Genomic DNA, 26,881 nt, shown 5'->3' with positions numbered 1-26,881 from the left:
GCGTTAATTTTTTTATATTAATTTTTTGTAATTCTCTTTATTAATTTTTTTTTACTATCATTGTTACCCCTAACCCTTACCCTCAGTCAGTAGCTTTTTTTTATTTTTTAACCAATTTTTGTTTTTTTTTTATTGTATTATAATTTTTTTTTAAATTTTTACTATCACTGTTACCCCTTACCCTCGGCCAGTAACTTTTTTTTTCTTTTTTTTTGTTAAATTATTTTATAGTTTTTTTCTGTTTATTTTTTTTTTTTTTACTTTTACTCACGTGCAAAAATGTAACTCGTGCGAAATTGACCTTTGGTGCAAAATCGTCTTCGTGCAATTTTGTTCCCTTGTGCAATTTTGTTCTCGTGCAATTTAGTCCCCTCGTGCAATTTAGTACCCTCGTGTATTTTTGTCTTCGTGAAATTTATATCCGTTCCCATAAAAGAAAGCAAGTAGATTTTATGAGAACGGGTCAAAATTGCACGAAGACAAAATTGCGAGAGTTACAATATTGCACAAGAGTAAAAAAAAAACAAAAACAAAAAAAAACTTAAAGATAAATTAATAAAAAAAGAAAATGAAAATAGGTTACTGACCGAGAGTAAGGGGTAACAGTGGAAGTAAAAAAAAACTAATAAAAATTATTATAAAATAAATAGTAAAAATATATAAAAAAAAACAAAATTATTAAAAATGAAAAAAAAATACCGATCGGTTAGGGGTAAAAGCAATAAAAAAGATCGAGGGTAAGGGTTAGGGGTAACAGTGATAATAAAAAAAAAAATTTAAATCAACTCGTGCAAAAATGTTTCCCGTGCAAAAGTGTCTTTGTGCAAAAGAATCTTTGTGCAATTTTGTACACTCGTGCAAATTTTACAGCTACCCAGATTTTATAATGATTGTATTAAAACACAAGGGTTGATCATGCCAATTCGATCATCAGACCACAAGTTTCGGTAGACTAAGACCGGTTTCGTCCTTATTAGGACTCATCAGTCAGTCACAACCGAAAAACTTGCAGTCTCACGCTTAATAACCTTGAGCTTGTCTCACGGCAAACGAAAGTCCAGGCTTCTGCTCTGCAGACTTTCGCCGATGTTTTTTTGTTGATTTTATAAAAACACATAATACATTTACTTAAAACAAACTTAAAAGTCAGTTATCTACATAGATTTAAAATCTTAAAGTTAAAGAAAAACACGAAGTTGATAAAACAGTTAATGCTTTTATTAGCAAGGTGTAAAGAAAAACAACTACCAACAGCGTTAAATTACTCGCATCAGTTAACTTTAAAAATGTTTCTATTTTTATTTTTAAACTAAAATTCTTTAATCTCTCACACGAAATAACGTCATGAAATAGTTTACTCCACATAGTAATTATTTTGTGGAAAAACATTTCTCCACTGGCTATTTTAAACTCAACATTGAATATTATTTGCTAGTTTTTTTCTGTTTAGTATACAATTTTTGAGAAAAAATTCAAAAAAGACTTCATGTTTGCCATTTAAAACCTTAGAAAGAGTTATTAAATTAAATTTATATCATCTATATTTAACACATTTTACGCCAAGTTTAGTTTGTATTTCTTTATTTGAGTTTGTAAGATATATACTAACGTTTGTATATTAATTTGTATACTTTCGCTGTAGCGTTTAATTTTTATTGACAAAGATTTTAAGGTATGGGAACCAAAGTGGAGTGTTTATATAAAACTATTTTGAAAGGACTTAAAAATTCATACTATTTAAAAAATTACATTCAATATTTAATTTTAAGTTTGTTAAAATTTTTCTAAAACACTTATTGAATAAAATAAGCTTTAGAATAGAAAAATAATTCTTAGGAAAAAATATTTACTACCTAAAATTAATCAAGTACTATAACTTTCTTTAAAAATTATTTAAATATCCTAAAATTAAAAAAAAAGTTAAAGCACTTGTCACTATTATCAAATGTATTTTTTTATTTCTTATGAAATTAAATGTTTTTACACGAAATATTTTCTTCTTACGATCATAGTTTTGCTTTGTATCAAAAACTATATTACAGATAAAAAGTAAGATCACATTCTTTCAGTAATCTTATTAATCATACATAGAAATCTTTGTCCTGGACAAGACGTAAAAAGGTATCCAAGAGGTGTGCGACTTGATAACCGAAAGGTTCTTTGTGCACTAGGTCCGAGGACAAAATATTTTGAGCGTATTTTTTTGTTGTTCAAAAAACTAATAATATTTTGACATAAAAATATTAAAAAGCCATTTGAAAACAATTTTTTTTCTTGGTATATTAACTTAATGATACACAGAAAAAAAGGTTACATGACAATTCAAATTCGGACAACTCAAATTCCGACAATTTAAATACTTGAAAAATATTTGAAAGACTATATCTCAATAATTAATATAAATTTGAAAAAAATAAAAAATGCATATGTAGATCTTATTAATATCTACAAGCCATTTTGTTCTTTTTCGCAAAATCTTAAATATTTTTCAAGATATTTTGAAATTAATAAAAATAACTATGTTTTTTACTTTATTTGAAAAATTTATTAAAATAATGTTTTTAATAAATGTTTTGCAAAAAAGAAAAAAATGGCTTGTATATATCAAATAGGACCTACATATGTATTTTTTACATTTGACAAATATACATTACTTTTTTTGTAATGACCCTTTCAATTTTCTTTTAAAGAATTTGAATTGTCCGAATTTGAATAATCGTGCACCCGAAAAAAAAAAAACATTTCGATTAAAAAAATTAAAAAATATATTTAACATACGTTTTCAAGTATGTGCTAAACGCATCATTGGATACAGAAATCAATAGTCGGATTTGAAAAGTATCTAGTCTTGGTTTCTCATCTGATTGCAATATTTTAGTATAATTAAAAAATAAGCATTTACACGAAAGCCAACGACGTTCTTTCTGCCTGTATATGCAATACTCTGATATACAGTAGCGAAACGTGGATGATTTCAAACATACAGGATGAGAAACAACACACTTACTTACGATGCCTCCGCCATATCCTGATAGTTGGATGAAAACAAAAGAAAGATAGAGACGTACTGATCTCACCACCATCTACTTTACGCAGGCTTGGTTGGATTGATCATTTTCTAAGGATTTGCGACAAGCGAATCCCTAAGTCTCTGTTGTATAGCAAGTATGTTGTTGGCAGACACAGCCTTTTTCGTCAAAAACTACGTTTTAAGAACGTCTGCAAACGCGACCTTAAGAGCTTGTCAGCAGTGATAAAAAAAGGGGTTTACTGGTGATCGAAACAGACGGTAGTCTTCTGTGTTTAGAGTACTAAAAGAATAATGGAAGTAAAACTTTAAGAAATCAAAGCAAAAGAAGAAATGAGAGTCCAGAAAGATTATAAGTTTTTTATTAATTTTTATCACTTTATTACATCAATATTTTGTTTTATGTTTAGTGTTATGTACCTTGTACATAGTTAATTGTTTGAGCACAATACGCATAGCCAGTTTTAGCTGATGATGAATCTTTTATTAACATATAAATTTTTATTTTAAAGTTATCAATCTGAAGTTCTAAAATTTACATTGCTTGTTACTAATTTTGTTTTTTAAGATGTTCACTTAAGTAAAATCAATACATATTTAAATCTTGGTTTATAAAGAACTTAAAGTAATAAAATATTTGCAGCTAAATAGTCTTAATTTAAATAAATATCCATTCATTCTGTAGTTATAAAATTTAATTTATTTATTCATATAAGTTCTCTACTTAAATTAAAATAGTCAAATTTGTAAAAATCCATATTAGGTATCTTTATACATCTATACAAAAATTAATAAAACATAAACAATGAAGATTTCTCATGGAATTCTATTATAAATGTCTTAAGTTTTTAGTAAATGCTATGTATGAGTTTTCATGACTAAACTTATAATTTTTTAATTTTAAATAGTTTTAAGTGTAGTTTTCTGCTTTGTTACGTGAATTTCCATTATAAACTTGGTAAGTAATGAAGTTTGTAAGAGTTTACTATTGTTATGAAATTTACAAGAATAACAACTTTTGACTGCACTTTAAACGGCGTTCAGTTTTGTATTGAATTTTTATTAATAGCTGGAACATTTTAGAATACTATGTTTTATATTTTTGTTACGCTTACCAGGAGTTAAAGTTATTCAATATTATTTAAATATATTAATAATATTGATTATATTTAATTTAGCTAGATTTTCTTGTATAACAGAATTTGAGAAATTTGAACTTAAAGATTTCATTTACTTTTAATTAGATGTTTAATATATATATATACTTAGCTGTTTAATTTTAATGAAGATTTTATTTAATTATAAAACGTTTTATTTGAGGTTCAACATTCTTTTATAAGAGGAGCTTTGATTTTTATAAAGAAAATAGTTTGCGGGCTGAAGTAACTTTATAAATTACTAATTTTGCGGTTTGAAGTTTGAAAATTAAATATAGGTAAAGTTACCAAGAAGTTATCAACATAGATATTTACAAATAAAGTGGCAGCTCATTTTTAAATTTAAAGACCTTACTTAGTTTGTTGTGAACACTATTTTTGAAAACTTCTTCCAAGAAAAAGAGAAAAATAATTTTTATAAAACTAAAGACTTGAAATCACTTTTGTAAATAAGACTTAAACACTTATAAAGTTTTATTCTTTATACTCAAGTAGTTACTGGTAGAAATTCTGAGATTTATTGCATATCGAGTGTTGTTTCTACTGTATACTTTGTTCATTAAAAATATTTTATAATTTAGAAATATATTTAATTCCTAGTATTAATGCCTATTAGAGCAGGTCGTAGTTTGCAGCATTTTAATTTAAATCAAACCTAACTAAAAGACATATAAACTACAAATATCAGCTCAACAACATTGGAGTTTATTAAAAAAAAAACCTTATAGATCAAAAGCTTGAAATTAAAAAAGTTTATATAATATACAATTTCTAAAAACTATTACAAGTAAACAATACCCTTTCTTAAACTAACTATAACGGTTATAAAATATCATCATATTAAGTTTTATAGAATCCGAATAAAAAACTCCTATAAAATTTTTATTAAAACTAACTAAACGACTATAGAAAAATGTTTAAAATCAAGAATAAGATAGTTAGAAAATAAAAGTTAACGCTAGTCATCATAGTTTTTATATCTCAAAGACAAAAATAGTTCAAATTGATAGCATTATATAAATTTCAAGTAACAAAGTTCTGACTAAACTTTAGAAGCCTGTGGTCAGCTTAAAATAAAAATACATATATATATATATAAGTTACAAAAAATAAAATAGTGAAAAGTATTTAATAGAAAATTGAAAATATAGGAACAAAGCTTATTTTTAGTTACCAAGTGGTTTATATTTTATTATACAAATTTTTAGTAATTGTAATACAAATTGAAAGCTTAATTATTTTTTAATTATTTAGACTTTTATGTAATTGTGTCAAAAATGCAGTCCATAACCTTTATCATTATTTTAATAATACTTTTCACACATACTCATGTTTTAACAATTGAAGCAATATAATGTTTAACTTTGATTGTAGCAATCACTAATAAAATATTATTAAATTTATATTCTTATTAAGTTTTTATTTATAATTAAATATTTATTTTTTGTAGACATGTTTACTAAGTACTTATTTATGATTGCTTCAAAAAAAAATTGAATATTTAATTTATAAATTAAAATAATGTTAAAATATCGTAGTTATTTTTTGTATTTTTTTACTCTTATAAAAAATATTTATTAAGCAGTTTATATATTTTTTAACTTTTACTTAAATCTTTTATGTTTTTTAGTTCACTTATAGGTATATAAATATACATTTGCAGTTGTGAAAATTTAAACAGTTTAAAATATATAAAAAACACTTTCTTCTTTTTGAGGCAAGTAGATTTAAACTATTTTTCCTACTTAAAACAAGTGAATAGAGGTAATTTTTTGAGCTAAGTAATAGTTTAATCTACTATTTAATTTTCATACTAAAGATTTTATTTATGAAAAAAAAATCACAGGTCTTATTCTACATAATTAAAGGAGATCAAATATACTTTTAATTTTTTCAAATGTTTATTTGGTAAGCTAACTTAACTTTCATGCTAAGTTACATTGGTTTTAATCTCATATTCTGAAAAACTTGTTTAAATACTATACTGTTATGAAAATAAAAATTTTCAAGGTTTTATAAATTGTTATTTTTGTAGAATTTGATAGCTCAGAGCAGTTAAAGTAAAAAGTTGTGTGTGGTTCGATGACTGAAAGGTGTTTTTATACACTTAATACTCTTTCTATGGTTCTGACAATACTTTGTATGCCGATTTCATTACCATGTTCAATTAACACACTTGTTGAATGAACGTTTGCTAAACTAAGATAATAGGAATGGTTCTTAGAAGTAATTTAATTAAAGTAACGTTTTTCTTTCTAACTAGTTTCTGTCTAACTTGTGACTATAATTAGGTCAAACTGTTTCCTTTTTTATAAAAGTAAGTAAAAAATTATAAATGGTCATGTTTTGTAATGCAATGTTATTTGTTATTATAAACGATATAATACTGCAAAATAAATATTTTCTGATGCCTTAAAACAACTTTTATCAAAATCTATACAGTATAAGGTACAGGTTGGAATTGTACATAGTATACAAGATATCAAAAACATTTTTTAGTGATAAAGGATATGAGTCAAGTTCTTACATTTAGGGTAAAAAAGCTAGAGGTAGTAGTGGCTTATATTGAATGTAAAGTTCTAAGTTAAAGAAATTTTAAGTTTAGATTTTACAAGTTATGATACATTAATACTAAGATGTTTAATATAATAAGTTTAAGGTAAATGCTTAAGGTTTAAAACTATGGGTTATGTTATAAAAATAAGACTAGCAGCTTTATTTTTGGATTATGCACTCAAATAACACACCCTTGTATTGTAACCTTCCCAAATTTGATATTAAACTATAAAATTTTTAGTATATCAGCCTTAAACTATTTTAATATGCATGGTTGTAAATTTAAATTATTGTTTTTTTGATCATATTTATTGATCAATAAATAGAGCGACGATCAAAAACACAGAAAGACAAACATTTAATTAGTAGCACTTTTCAATTAAAGAATTACTTATAATTTATTAATTGTCTAAAAGTAATAAATTAGTTCAGAAATTTTGGCGACTTGCATAATTGATTAGAAAAATTAAAAAAATACAAATTGATACAACTTAGTTGATAGCTTTCTTGAGGCCTTCTTCAACTGCTTGCAAATAGTCGGTTGTGATGACATAGTGCTCGTTCAATTTTACGCTGAAAATGATAAAAAATTATAATTAATAATAGATTATAAGTTCTACCACTTATATAAGCTTGACATCAAAACGGATGTTATAATAAATAACAACAAAAAGTATATTTAAAACTTTTATAATGTATTTTTGACTTTTACTATGTGAAAATTTTTAGCATTTAACAATCATGTTTAGAAAATAAAACTTACATAAAACAATTAAAAATTCTTAACTCACTGAAAATACTTTTTTTAATTTAAGTTCCAAACTAAATAGTATTAAATTAAAAAAGTAGTTAGAATAACAAATACTTTTTAAGTCCGTGAATGCAACCGGCGAGATCCTTGGTCATGATGCCATTGTCCACGGTGTCAACGCAAACTTTTTCCAACGTCTGGCAGAACTTGACCAGGTCCGGGTTGCCGTCCAAGTTACCGCGATGCTCGAGACCTCTGGTCCACGCGAATATGCTGGCAATTGGGTTGGTACTGGTCGGGTTTCCCTGCAACAAAACACATGTTGGTTGTTGTGCGGAAAATGTTGGATTAATTTTAAAATTTTTACGTATAGCTGTTTGTTTTTTTGGTGATGTTTTTTTTTACTATTTAAACTTGTTGATAATTCTCTGAGTTAAATCTCAAAGATTATTAAATGTCAAAAACTACTGGTCAATTGCTGTATATTCAGTAAATTATCATTAGATATATTGATGAAGTGATTGTAATAAGTGTTATTTACTGAACGTTAATTAGTTACTTACATTTATAACAGCTTAAATTAGAAGTTAAAAAACTATCTTTTTTCCTAAAGTTATCAATAGTACATAAAAAGTATAATTTTAAGTACAGCGTTGACAAAAGTATTTCATCGATACTTTTAAGGACATAAACACTGTTGGCAAACAGATAAACAGTCCTTTTTTTAATGAACTCACTGGTCTTCGTAGAAAAAACAAGCATTAACGATTGCATTACGTAAGTAAAGAAACAATGAAGGTACTAAGAAAATAAAAAGTTACTTTTAAATGAATAATGAAATTAACCTTCTGGTGTTCTCTGTAATGTCTGGTGACAGTTCCGTGAGCTGCTTCTGATTCGACAGTCTTTCCGTCGGGACACATCAGTACTGACGTCATCAATCCCAATGATCCGTAACCTGTTGTGATGTCATAAGTTTATTACAACAAAAAAATATATTCTATAATACATATGTACGTAATGTTCTATTATACACTACATGATAAAAACACCGATGGTAAAAATACTAAAAATTATAGATTTCATAGAGTTTTGTAAATTTTTTTTTTCTTATTCTATATAACTAATCACCTTGAAAAATCTTGTCCAATAATTGTTTAATATATGATAAGGGTAAGTTTTTATTTTATGAACTTTTTATTGGGTCAGTTTGCATATCCTGACTGGTTTGTTGTTAAAAAACAAAAGCTTAATATTTAAGACTTGTTTTTGATTTGATAAATAAAAATAAAATATTTTTTTGTATTTTAATACTTTTAGTTAGTAATTGATAAAAAATATGAAATAATATATTCTTTTAAAATTTAGTTTTTTTATTTAAACTTTAATTTAAAACTAATTATCAAGATTTACAAGGTCAATAATAAAACATTCTATAACTAAAAAACAACTTTTGGTAAATAATGTTAAATTTTGAACTTAATTTGACGCAGAAAGAATTTAAAAACTACTATTAATACAGTCTAACTCACAAACAACACATGTCAATAGATATTTTATAGCAACTAATTAAGAGAACTACGTCATTGCAACGTGTAAATCATCTTATAATAGATTAATGCATAGAAGTTGTGAATTGCCGATGCTACAATTATAAGTGATGAGTTCAAAACGATTGAAAACACAAAATCAATTAACTGCGTAAAAAAATTAAAACCTTAAAGTTACACATATATGGCCTAAAATAACCGTTTAAATAGTTAAAGAAATTAAGAAAAACATTATTGACTTGACTCATATTTTTAACAATACTGAAAAAAACGTTTACTGATTGCTGTAATCAAAAACTAAAAAATTATTAAAGTAAGATTAAGGGGTAATCAAAAAACTAGTTTTTATCCTAACTTAGGTTCCAATTATTGCCTAGTGTACGTATACAAAATCTAGCTTGGACAAATATTTAGTGACATCATAAGTACATATGAAATCTATTTTGCAGTAGCTTATAAATAAAATAAATATTCTGTTATAACTTTGTTAACGCTAATCGCAGTCTACATATGTATGTACTTATGGTTCATAAATTTTTATAATTGTACAGAAAAATTGATTTATAAATTCTTAATTATATACCTAAAGAAACTTACTACTTATTTATTCTTCAATATAAAAAGAAGTAAATGTTCAAACTATTCTAAAATTTGTTAAGTTTATCTTACATCTATCAGTTTAAAAGATAATAGTTTTTTAAAGTTTGAGTTATTAAAATTTGTCCAAAATCTTTGGGTTTTCAACACGGGAAATTTTAAATTGTAGCTTTTAATTTGTGGTCGATTTTTTTTAGAATAGTGTTGTAATAATAATAATAAATAATAGTAAACCACTAACAGAAAAACACTAAAACGAAAAAAACCTAAAAACATTATTAGTTAAGTATTTTTTTAAATTACTACTTTAAACGATAACGCACAACAACTATCAAAAGATAAGTTATTAAAACAAACCTTGGGCGAGGATATCAGACTGAACATCACCATCGTAGTTTTTACAAGCCCACACGAAACCACCATCTGACTTCAACACTTGAGCGACCATGTCGTCGATAAGTCTGTGCTCGTACCAAATTCCCAAGTTGTCGAACTCTTTCTTGTAGTCACTGCATGTTTAGAGGTATTTTATAAAAAAATTATTTTATTATAAAATATGTCTTTCTTGGAACAGATAAACTAGAAACTATAAATAATACTTAAAGGATTCAAAGAGTTTTTTGGTTTTTAAAGAACAATTTTGTAATTATAAACTTTACAAAACTAGTATTAATTGACTCAATGCTTGTTTTCTGAAGATTTATACTAGCAGTACAAATAAAACTGCATGCAATTTTGATAGGAAATTGTGACATTTTTAGCAACATAAAATTTTATTTTTTTTTTATATTAAATTAGAGTTTAACTTTCCGTATGCTGGTGGAAATTTCAAAAGTTAGTGAAACTAAAGTTCTATATTTTATTTTAATCTTGATATGTATGTTTGCATTTCAAAACGTTAAAATAATAGTGTGTTATAACTTTAATTATATTACACTAAAATGTTTATATTTGTGTTGATCTATTATTTAAAAAAACATATTTAACTATAAAAGCCATTAAAATAAACAATAAAAATTATCTTCAGGTAGTTTTTTAAATGGAGTAGGGACATCACCTTGAATCGAGGAAAAACTACAAACATTACGACGTAAAATTTTATTTTGGGAACGGGTCAAAATTTTAAAGATATTTTTGCACGAAGACTAATTTACACGAGGCGACAGAATTGCACGAAGACAATTTTACACCTAAGGTCATTTATGCACTCAAGTAAAAAAAAAAACAATAATAAAAAACTAACAGATAATTTAATAAAAATTAAAAAAAAAAGTTACCGACCAAAGGTAAGGGTTAGGTGTAACAGTGATAAAAAAAAAACTAATTTAAAAAAAATTAAAAAATAAAACTAACATAATAGCTATAAAATAAAAGAAATAAAAAATTCAACCCGTGCAAAATTGTCTGCTTGTGCAAAAGTTTCTTCGCGCAATTTTATCTTTGTGCAATTTCGTCCCCTCGTGCAATTTTGTACGCTCGTGCAAATTTGACAGCTACCCTTTTATTTTACCCTATTATAATGTGCTCATCTTATTGATGTCTCTACTGTAAGTATCGATAAAAATAGTAAATGAAAAATAGATAGAAAACTTTTTCAAATAGGAATGTTAAATAAACATACTTATAGGTTCTGAAAAAATAACTTTATTTTATACTTTTTACATTAAATTGGTGGAAATACAATTTAAAAGCAATTATGTTTCCACATAAAACCGTAAGAGTATGTGTAAAATTTAAAACTTAAGTTACTATGTTTGAATACTAACAACACATTTTATTTAATTCCACTGCTAAGTTAGCAACAAGCAGACAAACATTTGTGTTTGTTTAATAGTCAACTTGAAGCAAGTTGTTTTTGCAACATTGGTTCGTTACGTAAACTTTAACAACAAGATAGATATTTAACAAAAACAACATTGTGCATGTGTTAAGTTTTTTTAGCTGTTGTGATTGAATTTAAAGTTGAACCAACTAAGCCTAAATATTCAATGCTTTAACTTTTAATTTAACTTCCGAAAATTGTTTTCCGCTGATATAAAAAAAAAAGTAACTAACTACTACAATATTAAAATACTATTATAACTAATTTGCAACTTAAAACATTATAATATCTGTAAAAAAGGTATATTATAAATTATCTAGTACCTAATTGTTAATATGTCTTAATATAAAAACAAAGAGTAAGTTTAACAACTGTGTATAAATAATTTTTTATTACTGGAAATTTTATACAAAATTTGAGACTTATCCCATTCAAAAACGTTTTATTCAGTAAACGCATGTAAAATATATTTCGCCTAACTCTTTTTAATTACTAGTGTTAGCAACTAATTTGAAAAATTAATTTGGGGCAAGTATAAATGTATTTAAATTGAATTTTTTGCATTGTCAAAAATACTATTTTATAAATTTAAATTTATCTAAAAAAGTGTGTAATTGTAGTTAAAATAAAATCAATCTACAATAAAAAAAGTTTATATACTACATTTGTATATTTTTGTTTTTTATATATTTATATAAATTAAAAACGAATATTTAGTTTTATTATATAATAATCTTGAAAACTTAAAGTATATAGGTAGACTTTTTTTAATTGTCATTTTAGTAAATGTTTTGAAAAAATATATATTATTAAGTAAAAATAACCAATTTTAATAATAAAAATGTTTACAAATTACTTTACAATGTAGCCAAGTATTGAAGTGGATCGAAATAAAAGCGGCTAAAACTTTAAACAGCAAGCCAAAGGCGCGAAGACCTTCAAATTTCAGCCAATAGAAAATAAGCATGAAGCTTCAAAAGATGTCAAAGAGCACTGCATACGTGTTTGTTCAGTTACTGTGATGTAATACAACAAACAACTAGTTCCAAGGTTGTTTAAATATACTGGCGCATGTAGCTGCTTTTGGTTTTAGCTATTAACTATGATAGAATGTTTCCTTACATTAATTTTAACCAGTAAGAAGTTTTAGAACAGCTATTAAAAAATATAGTATACCGGCAATGTGGTAAATTTCAGTTTCTCTTTTTGAAAACTACTTTTTTAAAAGGAAATCAACAAAATTATTTCAATTTCTTATTTGAAAAAACTTAAGAAATCTTCATTTTTGTTTCACACTTTTTACAAATTCTATTAAAATAGGAAAATGAAAATTACCTGTTTTAATTAAAAAAGTGTAACTATGTTTAAAACTTTCCATTTTATAATTCTTATTGCCCAGATTCTTTTAACCATAAAATGAAATACAAACCTTATCGGAAATATTTTATATAGAATATTTAATTTACAATTATTCTTTTAGATAGGTTTTTAATTTTTTTGTACATGTATTATAAAAGGAGTAAAATAACAAAAAACAAGAATTTAAATACTTAGGATTTAAAAACTGTTTTAAGTGCTAAAATTAGAGACATTAAAAACATACATTTCATTAGAACTTTTATAAAGTTGATGAAAACTATATCAAGTCTTACATTTGATTCTTAACTAAACATTTGAGGTATTTTAATAAAATTTACTTTCATAAATTAATATATTGAGTTTTTAGTAATTTGAATAAATATCAAGAGTTAGTTTAAACTTGTTAGGCTAAAAACAAGTCAGTTGTAGTTCAAATTGAAGGTGTTATTATTAAAGCAAAAGCTTATTATTGCAAAAAAAAAAGTTTACTTTACCTTTAACTATTTTTACAACTATCTTTAAAAACTACCTTTACAGCAAAAACGAAAAATTTATAATTACCTTATCATTTCTAAAAGACAAAAGAACTAACGAGTTAAAAATGTCTTCGAAGATGTCCTTGAACCTGCCATCATATTTTTTCATAATGGTGTTTTTGGTTGAAAGGTACAGGGGTTGTTTCTTCTTGATTGCTACTTGCATGCAGCTATGGGCAAAATCGCTGATTGACTGTAAAAAGTTTACTAATAAAAATAACACATAAACTTGCACTTATATTAAAAAAGTATTATTTTTTATTTAGGAATGGTTCTTTAAGATTCTGTTATATTACAAAAACATGAAAGATGCTAAAAAAATTGTTGCAACTTGTTTAGGATAGTTATCTTGGCGATTTGTAAAAAAAAACAATTTACTTGAACTTATTAAACATTGAAAGTATTCTTTTCACTTTGTTGTCTATTATGAAAGTATGAAACCAAATTATAAAACAAATTTCGAAATAGTTTTACAAAAACCTAGAAAAATTAATATTAAAACCAGCCTTGTCAGTGTTGTACATGCACATACCAACACCACCACCATTGGCGAAATCGTAAACTTCAAACTCCATTTTTTCTCCTTGCTCTGGTGTGTAAGTCATCATCAACTTGCCTGGTCCTGGCGCTACAAAGTCTGTTGCTCTGTACTGTGAAATTTGCACAAAATAAAACTTGTGTTTGCCTTATTTCATTATTAACAACAAGTAAAACTTTCAAAATTAATATAAAAGTGAAATGTAATCTAGAAAAGTCTCATCAACAAACTTGATCTCCAAAAGCGTGTCTTCCAATGCAAATTGGTTTGGTCCAACCAGGCACAAGTCTTGGAACAACCTTTGAAATGATTGGTTCTCTAAAAACTGTTCCTCCCAAAATATTCCTAATTGTACCATTTGGTGATCTCCACATGGTCTTCAGTTTGAATTCTGATGTTTGTTTAGAAATTACACACTATTATTATTTAAAAGTTATAGCATTTTTATAACAACGTAAACTTAGTACTTCTGTATTAAGAAGGGAACTGCTTAGTTCGAACCCGCAAACAATAATGGACCAAGGGTAAGGGTTTAGAGTAACAATGATAGTAAAAATAGAATAGATAAATAAAAATTGGGTGGGAATTGTGTGTAAACCAGAATCGTGAGTATACCTTAAAAGAATAGTATACTTCTTGAGTTCATTTGTTTAAAACCAGTGTATAAATCAGTGGTCGTCAAGGTGTACACTGGTGCACACTAGTGTACACGAAACCCTTTTTAGGATGCACGAAATTTTTAGGGTACACAAAACTCATTTAGGGGAATTTTGAGATTACAAAAAAATACACAGAGTTAGATTAAGTATGTAGTTAATATTTAGTAAAGTATTTAAAAAATACTGAACTGGGGGTTATGTAGTAATGATGGAGAAGTGTTCAATCAATAAGTATGTATGACAAAGCCATATAACTAAAATATCATTGTGAAAATAAGGTAAAACAAATAAAGAGGTCAATTAAAAAGAGGATCAAATAAAAAGTTCCAGCTTCAGTTGTTCAATGGTTTGCATGTAAATATAAACTGAGTTATGACTTTTAAGGAGAAATGCACTAATAAAAGTGTTTACGTAGTCTCACCACTAGCAGCGCTTATTAAAATTGTATCTTGGGGTGCACCGATTTTATTTTTTGCAGCTTGGTGTACTCAGAATTTGATTAACTTGACGACTACTGGTATAAATATTATTTTGACAGCAAAAATATTATATAAAAACTTATCAATTAAAAATATTATATTAAAGTTATTAGAAAAAAGCTTCGTTTTTTTTTTGTTTAAACAATCAACTTTTACCATGGATTCATTCTAATAACTTTTTTCTAAAAACTTTTAAAGAACAAAAATAAATAGCATACAAATTTAAAGTTTTTCTACAACACATCTGTTTACCTTCGACTCTTTCTTCATCAGGGGTGATGGTGGCACATTTGACAGCAACATTGTGCTTGAGAGTGGCGTGTGCCGAATCAATAGTCACCTGGTCATCAGTCTGATCTCTGTACTCCATTCCCAAGTCGTAGTACTCCAAATCAACGTCAACATATGGCAATATCAACTGAAATTTGTTTTTGCTATCAAACAACAAAAAAAAAACTTAAAACAACTGAGTTTTGTAAAAAGCACCAATTAATTTAAAGTATTACCTAAAACTGCTATTAATATAATTGAAAATTTATGATTAATTACAATTGCAACTCTTAAACTTTATTAATTGTTTTATGTTTAATAACAGTTTTGTTAGATATTTTTTATAAACTTTATCTTTGATCATTTGCCAAATGATTCTGGTCATTTCATCACCATCCATTTCAACAACTGGCTTTGCTACTTTGATTCTATTTTCCATTGAATCTAATAACATAGTTAAGAAATAAAAAATTTGACTTAGTAAGTCAAAAAAATCTGTAACAAAACAAAAACATGCAATTCAAAAAAGTATCTTAAAAACACAATTTTTTATTTCACTTTATTAGTTAACATTTAGAATTAAAGTTACTATTTTCAAATTTAACTAACAGTTGTTTTGTTGAAGTTTCAACGCAGCACAAGCTGCTGGTTTTTGAGCAAGAGCTTTCAGTAAATTAGATGTTTTTGAAAGAGCCATGATGAATCTGCCTATTACAAAAATGCACAATACAGACCTGTAAAGATTATGTACATACTAAAAAACAGTTTAGAAAAAATTTATCTATTGAGATCATTATTGAAAAAATGACTAATTTAACAGGATTGCTACTAATTGTTTGTTAAATATAAACATTTCTATAAACTCTTTTAGGTTTTTAAAAGATAAAGTTTTATTGTTTTTTTGTAGAAATAAATTTTACGTTAAAAAATGTCTTTTAATTGTTAATAAAATGCTGTTTTAATAATTTAAATGTATTTGTAATAAATTAAATACTAAATAGTATATGTTTGTGTGATATTCTTATATAATCTAAACTTTGTTATTTTATATGTAATATTGTATAGAGTTCAAGGCTTTTTAATAATTATAGTTCGAAATTATAGATTTTTCTAGGTTATTCCCAATTAAATTCTTAAAAAAATTGTTTTGAGCAGCTCCAGTACAGCAAGTTGTGTATAATAACAAAAAGTTGTTAGTAAAATATAAATATATAAAAATAAACAACTTGAAATTTTGTAAAGTTATTATTTAAAATTCAATTATTCATTTTAAATTAATTAAAAAAATAAAATTTATTATTTAAAAGATTGAAATCAATATCTTAATAAAAATTTGTAGGGTTGAATCTTACAGTTAATCATTTTTATCTTCTAAAATAAATCATTTTCTGTAAAAATTACACAATATTTATTTACCACAGATGTTTTTGTGTTAACACTTTATTCTGACTAACAGTGTTTCATTGCTCTCAAGTAAATTTAAGAACAGATCTACGGAGTCTCAAAAAAGCTTTATTCTCAGAGCTTTTTTGAGACTCCCTAGATCTATTCTTAAATTTATTTGAGAGCAGTGAAACGTCGTTAGTCGGAATAAAGTTTCAACACAAAAACATCTGTAGTATATATTCCAATAAGCTTAGCTTATGAGGATCTCTGGATTTAACGCCTTTTAATGTTACATCTCATATATTTTATTTAATAATTGTTGGTATAACTTATATTTGTTTCTAGTTCTATTTATATCAGCAAAAAATTATTTAAGATTTTTTTAACTTTTTTTTTGTTTTAATTAAAACCAATAATATATAAAAGCTAAACTACAGCAGATTTGAATTTGTACGCTTAAGATTTGTTTATATGAATTTTTTTAACAAAAGTTTTTTCTTTGCTACTTAAAATAATTTTGAAAGTAGGAAACAATAAAATTCAAAGATTCATTGTATTATTTTAGTGACAATTAAGAATAAATTGTAGATTATTACCATTATCAGGGTTACCACTCTTTGAGTCAAAAAACTTTCCTGAGTGGCCTTAAACTGTCCTGAGCTATCCAAAGATTTTTTTCAAATCTAAAAAGAAAAATTAATTAAAAACTAATAAAAAACAAGATCTTGAACAAAATTGGTAAAAAAAAACTAACTAGTGAAATTAAATCCACTAATTCTCATTCAAAATCTAGAAATATCAGCTCTGAGGTTATAAAAAAACTTAAATCTATCATCAGTTTTACAAACAAAAAGTTTTTATCCTGAATCAGCCTGAGTTTAAAAAAAAAATACTCTGAGTTATCGTGAGATTTTTAAAAAGTTTAAAATATCATGAGTTATCATTGTGTGGCGACTCTGCATTATAATTAATCAGTAAACTAATATACTTAGTATACTCTTATATTCTTTTTTGTTTTTATACACTAAGCTTACTTTAGAATTTCCACTTTTTGAATTAAAAAGCCATTTTCTGGGTGACTAAATGCAAGCCTGAGTTATACTAAGTTATTCTAATTCAGCCTTACTTCATGAGAAAATTTTAAAAGTACTTATAATATAAAAACCATAGAAAAGCATCAAAATAATAACAAAGGTCTATAATAGGGCTTCCCAGAGTAAGCCATATGGTCCTCTTGGGGACATTTTTAGAAAGTTAGAAGACTACAAGCTGCAAAGGAACTGTTACTAAGAAAAGGGACGACAGACCATAACTTGAACCTAACACTAGATATTCTGAAGTTGATGTGAAGAGCAAAATAAAATATTTTGTGTATCAAAGGGTAGTTTCAAAACTTACACCAGATATTACTGGAAAACTTGAAACTTACACTTGACCAGGTTTCCAAATTGGGCCATTTTAGAAAGCTAGGGAGGCATTATTTGAAACATAAACTATATATTTTATTCAAATGGGGCGTTATAAAAAAAGCTTGAGAAACCATGGTATATAATCTATAAATAAAACAAAAAGGCAATTTCTAACTAAAAACAAGGTTTTAAGTCAATAAAACAAGCCTGAGTTTTAGGGGGAAAATTCTAACTAGTCTTAGTTTAAAAACAATAATTCAAACAAGTCTAAATCAGTATGAGTTTTTTAAAGAAGCTCAAACTAGCTGGAACTGTTTGTTTATATTGGTTTTTTGAATTATGTATACAAGCTTTCATAACTGTACTTTAAATAAGTTTCTCAAAAAAAGGTGCTAAGCAAAGTAAGACTGTTTTTGTGATGTCATAAATACTTTGTGGATAAATATAAAACTTAAAGTATTTTATATAAAGGTATTCAATAATGTATTTACAAACTTTCATTAGTAATTTCGAATTAAAAACATTATTGTTCATAATTGAACTCTAACCTCATAAGGAGGTATACACCAGTAGGCAAATTTGGCTATCAGGGGACAATAATTAGTTAGGAAATGAAAAAGTAATGGTGCAATAATTAATGTATTTAAATAAATGGAGGCAATTATAGTATTAATAATTATGTGACTATATTAAATTTCATGTCAATCCAATCATTAATTATGATGTCATAAAAAAGTAGACTTATCATTTTCAAAGTAACTACACTGCAAATAAGTTATGTAAACTTTTATATGTAAAACCTTAACTAAATCTCCAGTAATAGTACATATCAGGGTTGCCAAATTTTTTTGGCAAATTTACTCCAGGTTTTTAAATTTTTGTTCAGGTTTTTACAAGTACATATTTGTAAGTCAATTTTTAGTTTAAGGTTAAGCTTAATGGAAAAACTGTGTTAAATAGCATAAAAACATTGAAAAGATACTGTAAAGCTACTTCAAAACTGTTTTTTAATAAAAAAAAAATTTGATGATGACAAAAATTCTTATCTACAGGGTAAATTGTTTGTGTCAAATCAAAATTTTTTCACTTAACATGTATAAATTGTTTAAAATTCTATGTTTTTTAGCCTAAATTGTCAAGTTCCAGATTCATCAAGGCTATTAAGTTTTTTGGCAACCCTGACATATTTATTATTTGCAACAAGAACTATTGAAGACTGCACTCAAACTGTCTTAAATTAAGAGAAGCCTATGTTTTGACTATTTAATTCCAACTATTATAAGAACATATAAGAATTTATGCGGATTTAGCTGCAATCTTTCTTTCCTGTTCCACCATGCGAGCACATGTGCAGGTTGAGCCTCCTCATGACTCTGTGGTTCTTCAGTGAGTTCTTCTTGCAAGGTCCTCTTGCTTCTATTCTTTGGTGCGCAAAGAGCTGCCTTGACCTCATCAGACTGCATGATGCAGCTGATGTCAGTGCATGTCATTTATGGCATTGACAAGTTGTAGTCGCAATGTAGGTTAAACACACTGGTTGATTAAATAGCATTTCATTAGATATGCCAAGGAGGTGAGACTGGGAATCAAACCCGTATACGCGTGATTTAAGCAACTCTCAAGTGCTCTAGTGTAACTCTCTAGTTGCTCTTCTCAACTAGCCTTCTTAGTCAAGGTTCTGTAGAGAGCATTAAGATGTTCCAAAGCAGTTTTGGTCCAGATCAAGAAACGTTCAACGTGACCATTGGAAGCGAGTTTAGACTATCAGCAGAGATCAAAGTAGTACCTGGGATGTTTTGTCGAAACTAAATTTAAAAAATAATACTTTTTGTTTTGGACAACTAAAAATATTCAAATATAATATTAATTATATATATTTCTTCTTAAATATATAAACATTTTCTTTTGCAGTAATAAAAAACTTCAATTATACCATGTAATCAGCCTTTTGATTAAGCTTTTTTGTACTATAATATCATTGACTAATTGCAAGGATACCAAAAGGCGTCTCTCTTAACATCCTCAAACGGAAATACTTTGTAAATAGTATTTTGCATAATAAATGAAATAAACAAATCATCAGCTCTGAACGATAACTTTTGGCATTAAAGATAATAAAAAAGTAAGTTACAAAAATTATAAAGCATTTTTTAAACTTCAAACACTTCTTTTTTAATAAAAATACGATTTCAAATTAGTTTAAACATGTTTAGTTAAACTTATAAATTAAAGAAAATGTATCGCTCACACAAAAAGTAAACGGATTGGTGTGGAGAAAAATCTTTCAGTGGTCGAGCTACACTACACACCAGAATTGCTAGAACGCTAATTTTGTTTTTCCAAATGTTTTTTTGATTTAAACTTCTAGCTTATTAGATTCTGGCAACTATGTTACACAGTTCAGAGTTGCCAGGATTTTCGATTGGCTTATGTATATACATGTATATTAAATGTATATGTATTTTAACTGACAAAATCTGCCAATAATACTACACAGTACACACTGATAATGTTTTAAAACAATGATTTGAGCTAATTCATTTTCTGTAATAATAAAATAATTAAAGGTTGAAGTTTTACTAAATTAAGATACAGCCTTAAAAAGTTATCCTTAGTTAAAAAAGTAAAAAAAAACCTTTAAGAACCGACTACTGCTTATCTTGATCATGGGAAGTACTAAAAACACCAATATCTCACTTAATTTTATTATTTCTATGATCACTCACTTACATTCCTTTCTACGTGAGCAAGCGAAACAAAGTTTAATAAAAATTAAAAGTGATCAGTTAACTTTAAAAAGAATGTATAGTTTTAAATTGGAATTGTGAACGCGCAAAATATCTTTTGTTACCATTAAATACTCTTGAATGTTCGTGCAGTTAAGCAATTAAAAACTTTTTATTTATTTGTTTAGTTTTTTTTTAGATATATGATTACTTTATTTTTTAATAATCAAATGACCCAAATAAAAATGAGTAGAAGCTTGTTGAAAAAAAAAAGTCTATTAATGTACAACTTAACCTAAGTTTATATTTAAAAAACTGCGTTTGAAAAAACATACAAAAAAACAAAAGCTAAAATAAATAGAAAAGTCTATTAGCAACAAAATTTCCTTTGTTTAGGGTCTAACTTAGTTAATTATAGTTTAATTTATTCCAAGAACTAAACTAAGTTTATGTCATAAATTAATTTTCTATTTAACGTAACTTAAATTGGATTAATACTAGGTTAGATTACATTTAACAAGTATTAAATACGTACGACTACATTTCATACTAGATTATTCTTTAAACCAAATACTTAAAGTTCTTAAATATTTTAAAAGAACGACTTTCTAAGCTTTGTAAAGAAATTGTTTTATTCTTCAAAAGGTTATCATTTATTATTTTAAGATATGTACAAAACTTATATGTTGTTTAGTTTTGAAGGTTTTAGTAGTTATCGAGACGTATGATTCATATTTTTCTTATTTTATACTAAAAAGATATACTAGACGAAGTTATGTCTATAAAATTATTTACCAAAAAAGTAAAGCTAAAATTTTTTAAAACTATTTATTTTAAACATTGAAGCATTCATTTTTTAAAGTTACTCATTCATAAAATCGCTTAAAATTTATTTAACTATTAACTAAATGGACATTTTTTTTATGTTTCTTACTGATTCGGTCAAACTTTTATTTAAAAGACAAAAAAGTTTTAAAAACGTGTTAGGGTTTTTGTTAAAATAATAGAGGGGAATTCAAAAAAAAATTTTAAGCATAGTGGCTTTAAAGGTCCTATAAATTGCTTGCAAAATTGTTTAATATTACTAAATAAGAGCAGAACTTTAACAAAAAGGGTCAAAATAATACTTCGCAGCTTGCTTAATGCTGTAATAATTAAAAATATTAATATTTTTTTCATTGTTTTTTTAAGTTTTTTAATCAAATTTAATTCTCGTTACTAAAAATAGCTACTAAGCAAAAACTCTTTTGTCGTATTAGAGTATTTTTAATTTCATTAATAATAATTTTAGTAAAAAATATTATTAAAAAACGTTTAAATATATTTTTGTAAGCAAGTAAAAACAATAATTGAAATTTTTTATGCTTATCTTTATTGTAAAGTAGTTAATATCTTTAGCAGATTTGTTTTACAATAGAAATTGTAGCTAAAAACTAAGTAACAAAAACCGAAAAAAAATTCTAGATAGGTAAAACTTGTTTAGTAAAAATAACTACCTTATAAATAAAAATTTGCTTGCAATCAAAATTATTAACATACAAAATATAAAATTAGTGAAAACTGGCCAAAGTGTTCCCAAGATTTAGCGGTATAAAAAAAAATTTGGAACACAAAAAAAAGACTACACTTAGTGAAAACGCATTGAATAACAAATACAAATAATTAAGTTTATTCTGATTTCTTTGACCTTTTCTTCAGAATTTTAAAGCAGTGCTTTTTTGCGCAATATCTTGCTAATGATAGAAAATAATCTCTTTCAGTCATCAGTTACCTTTTTTCAGTTTTATGAAAGTCATCATGACTTTGAGTAGTGTCTTTGTAAGATAATTTTACATTAAAGCATTTAGGATGTAGTTTTTTCTATTTTCAGAACATGACTATTGACCAAAGCAGTGTAAATTTAGCTTGTTTTAAATATTATTGAGACCAGCAAATCTCAAATTTTCTTAGTTTTATATCTTTTTACCACGTTACTGTTACTGATAATGAGCCAAAAACATCGTTGGTGATTTTTTTCTCCATTAACGTTGTCCGTATTTCGCTGCCATAAAACAGAATAATACATGTTTAGGCACTAAAAATAACCGACTTAGCAAGCTTGGTGTTTTTCCAAATAAACATTGAAAACATTTAAGGTAGTATAAAACATTTTATATGAGTCACTAATCTATGTAAAACAATCGCTTAAAAAAAATACATTACATAAGACGAGGGGTCGGCAGCATAAAAGGTGTGTTTTTAGCTAAAATGTACCTTGCGGGCTGCAAATTTTGGTTTTGAGGACCGCAGTTTACCAACCCCTTCATGAGACTCAGAATTAAAATTTACAACATATTGTATTAAACTCGTTATAAAAAATTATTAAGAAGTTTTAGTGCTGAAAACAAGTTTCAATTAAAACTGCTGAAAACTTATATCAAGAAATGTTTGAGTTTTGACAATTTTCAAGTGTAATATAACTATTTTGTTTTTGTTGCTAGTATAACTCACAAAATTAAGTAAGTATTTTCTTTTATTTTTGATATAAGTTCTACTATTTTGTAACTTGATTAGATATATTGTAAAGAATTAAGATTGTAATAAAGACTTTATATAGACGTAACTAATTTTTTTTAATAATTAGTTTAAGTTTATTTTATTTGTTTAAAAATTCAATTGAAAAAAAATAAATAAAAAATGTTTTTTCGTTCAGTCAAAAACAAGATTTGATTATCAAGAAAATTAAATGTGTTTAACAGTTAATGTCATTAGATATAAAAATCTTTCAAAAATTACATTTATTTTAGAATAAACTACAAAACGTTTTTGTGCTTAATAGAAAACAAAATATTTACTTAAAAAAAAAGCTTTTTTTTGCCTGTATATAACTTGTTTTTTTCATACAAATATGTTGAACTAAAAAAACAATTAACACTGTTTTTAAAGCCATTTAAAAAAGTTATTACTACAACTCTAAACTTTGTTTAAAAATTTAACTTCAGATTTTATGTATGTTAAAACGTGAAGTTTTAATTTTCAGCTACTTTTGAAGTTGAACTATACAAAACCTGTTGGTATAAAACTTTTCGTAGACATTTTATTCTTTAAATAACTTTAAGCCGTTTAATTAAAACGTGTAAGATAATACATATGTAAAAAAATGTCTAATTTATTTACGTAGCATATTGTCGTGTAATTTTTTTTATTTAACAAAATTTTCTTTGAAAGGCAATAATGTGACTAGCATGAAAACATCAATTTATTGATTCTTAGAACAGTTTCAGTGAAAAGTTAGAAAAAAACTTTACTTTATTTATAATGTAAGAAAAAATATTTTTTAAGTTCAAAATCTTTTTAGTTTGAAAATTACTAAGGTTGTTGGTACTAAAATTACTTTAAATTTCTTATAATTAATATAACTAGTGGAAATCTTATAAAGACTATAATCCATGAAAAAAAAGTTAAACTAAACAATATTTTATAATAATTCAATACTACAACAAAAAAATTCATATATAACTCCTTATTATTTAATTTTTGTTATTTGAACTAAGTAACTTAAAAAATAAAATATGTTAATGTAATTTACTCGAAATTTTTACAACCCATTTAAAGTGTGAAACTATTTTATTTGAAATTGTTTTTGTAGTTTATCGTTTCAAAACGTCTGTCTAAGCAATTGAAAACGAATAAATAATTAAATTAGTCAAATAAAAAATTAAAGTTCTATAACATTACAAAAACTATATATCAATAAAAAACGTAAAGTTTTTACACTTACTTAGTATTAAATTAGAAATAGTCATAGTTTTTTTGATTGTTTACACAGATTGTATTTTAATGCTGTATGAATATATTTTGCAAGCTTACAATGTAATCAAACACTTTTAGATAATTTTAAAGTTCAAAAAATTCTGCTCTTTGCATTTCGCACCTTAATAAGCATTTTTCGCCCGATTATCGATTGTTGCTAGTTCCAATGATTCGTCATGGTTAGCACACACATAATGATTGACTTCTTACTTTTGCTCTTTAACTAAAAAATATAGTTTTAAACTGTTAAAAAAAATTTATAGTTGTTTTTTTGTAAACATTAGGTATTTAGAATGGCTATAGATATCTATAAAACTAAAAACTTATTAATTTATAGTTAATGAAACCCTAACAGTTAATACATACTAAGCGATGTGAAACACTGACACGGTAATTGTTTTTATATTTAAGAATGTGCTGTAAGTCTATTAACGTTAACATTTGAGTAGGCAATTTATACAAACTAAACGTTTTATACTTGTCTGAACAGAAGGTGTAATTTTAGTGTTAAAATTACTTTTGGTATTATAAAACACATATAACAATTTTTCTTCAACTTTTAAGATAATAAAATTGAAGTATCACATGAAAAAGTAAATAGGTAAAAAAAATCATTAAATTAAGTTTTTAAACGATGGTATAATCGATTTGTTATAAAACAAGGTGTTTTCAAATCAAGAAATATAATACAAGTTCATTAAAAAAAAATTATATAAGACATTATTAGTTTTCAAAGTAAAAGTTTACCAAACATATAATTATTAGATAGAAAAAATCTTTAGCTAACACGTAAAAAAGTGCAAAAGTTTAGTCTACCTTGTTGTTTATAAACTAAGTAAACATTTTTAACCCTTTTTCAGTACGACCAAAACAAAAAGCAGTATTGATAATGATAAATGTTTTAAGCTTCTGCTTTTTAGAAATGCAAAATAAACGTACAAACTTTTATAAAATACATTTCTAAAATAAGTTGCGGTAGTGCTCACTAATCTTCTACCCAACTGAAAAAGATAGCGCAAAAAGAATCCAGAAGAATTTATTAAGGGGTCAGACATAGCATATGGCGCTCTTCAATTAATTATGGAAATGTCAATTAAAACCAACTCGCGCGCCGTGTATAATCGGAATCTAAGTAAAAGTTTCTCTTAAATAAGTGATGTACATCCAATGAGCCTTTGTGATCAGGCTAAATAAAACTGTAAAAAACTACGTATGCTAAAAATCAATTGCGGAATAAAATAACACACAGTTTTATCAGAAAAAGTTGTGGTGTTATTATCATTTAAAGCATTTTAAAGTATACCTATAGTTGTTTAGTAGTTTAATTTTCAAAATGTTTTGAAAGTTATCTGCGCTACAAGTTGCTTTAAAGTATTTGTTTAATTTTGCATAGTTTATCGAACCAATAAAAATTTATTCTTCACACGTTAATGTCAATCATATACAACGTTGTTTAAGTATATTTATTTGGAATTTTTGTTTCAATAAATTAAGCTAACATAAACCTAAAAAGGTTTGTTAACTGTTTTTTTTAAACAAAAAGTCGCATGGCTTTTGTTTATAAATTGAAATATCATTGCGGTACACGGTGTTTAACACCATTTGTAATAATGACGTCATCAAAGCAGATGTATCCAAAGCATGTTGACGGAAGAAATAATCACCACTGTATTTTCATTAATAATTCATGGTATTTAGCATTGCTAGGTGGGCTCTACGTTTCGTTTGCTGAATCATTTTTACTCTTTTTTTCTGCGAGCCCAGTCGATGACAAACTCTATTTCTTGTTTTTGTTTCCTTGTATATACACAGACCTTTTTCTTACTTTTTCTTCATGCTTTATTATTTTTTTTTGGAAGAAACTTTCCGGTATTTGGAAAATACTTGTGTGTCTCATTTCTGATTATTTTATTAAATGTGACAGGAGAATTTAATTTTTCCTTTGTTATTAAACATTTAAATAAGTATTTTGAAACATATGATAATATATTTTAATCAAAATTCAGAGTTAGCTTTTTTTTTATCATATTTCTTTTTAAAAACAGCAGATTAGAGTCACAATAAGGAAAATATGAAAAGTACAAAACAAAGAGATTTAGTGAGCTTGGTTTTATTATTCATAACTTTGTTTATCGAAAATGTTGGAGCTGATATATTTAGCAGTGGCGCTTATGGTTAGTTATGCTATTCTTATACAACTATTTGTTGAGTTTCTTAGTAGTTAATAACTTTTATAATTTATTGAACTTTTACCACTTTTTAACAT

At 25.7% G+C, this 26,881-nt stretch overlaps 1 protein-coding gene across 1 annotated transcript; it reads right to left on the bottom strand.

Annotated features, from left to right (window-relative positions):
* Positions 1–7,082: 7,082 nt before the first annotated feature.
* On the bottom strand, positions 7,083–16,043 carry LOC145829308 (isocitrate dehydrogenase [NADP], mitochondrial-like). Its single transcript, XM_082937072.1, has 10 exons — positions 15,912–16,043; positions 15,652–15,746; positions 15,285–15,450; positions 14,125–14,285; positions 13,863–14,006; positions 13,413–13,549; positions 9,997–10,148; positions 8,338–8,450; positions 7,607–7,797; positions 7,083–7,314 (listed from the first exon to the last, which is right to left on the bottom strand). Exons 1-10 carry the CDS (start codon positions 15,997–15,999, stop codon positions 7,233–7,235), a joined length of 1,329 nt encoding a protein of 442 aa, XP_082793198.1. The 5' UTR covers positions 16,000–16,043; the 3' UTR covers positions 7,083–7,232.
* Between the last annotated feature and the right edge of the window lie 10,838 nt (positions 16,044–26,881).

Source organism: Thalia democratica, chromosome 2 (assembly GCF_965202585.1).
Source record: "Thalia democratica chromosome 2, ktThaDemo2.hap1.1, whole genome shotgun sequence".
Taxonomy (NCBI): domain Eukaryota; kingdom Metazoa; phylum Chordata; class Thaliacea; order Salpida; family Salpidae; genus Thalia; species Thalia democratica.
Note: the sequence above shows the minus strand (reverse complement) of the source record. Positions and strands in the feature narration are given on the sequence as shown.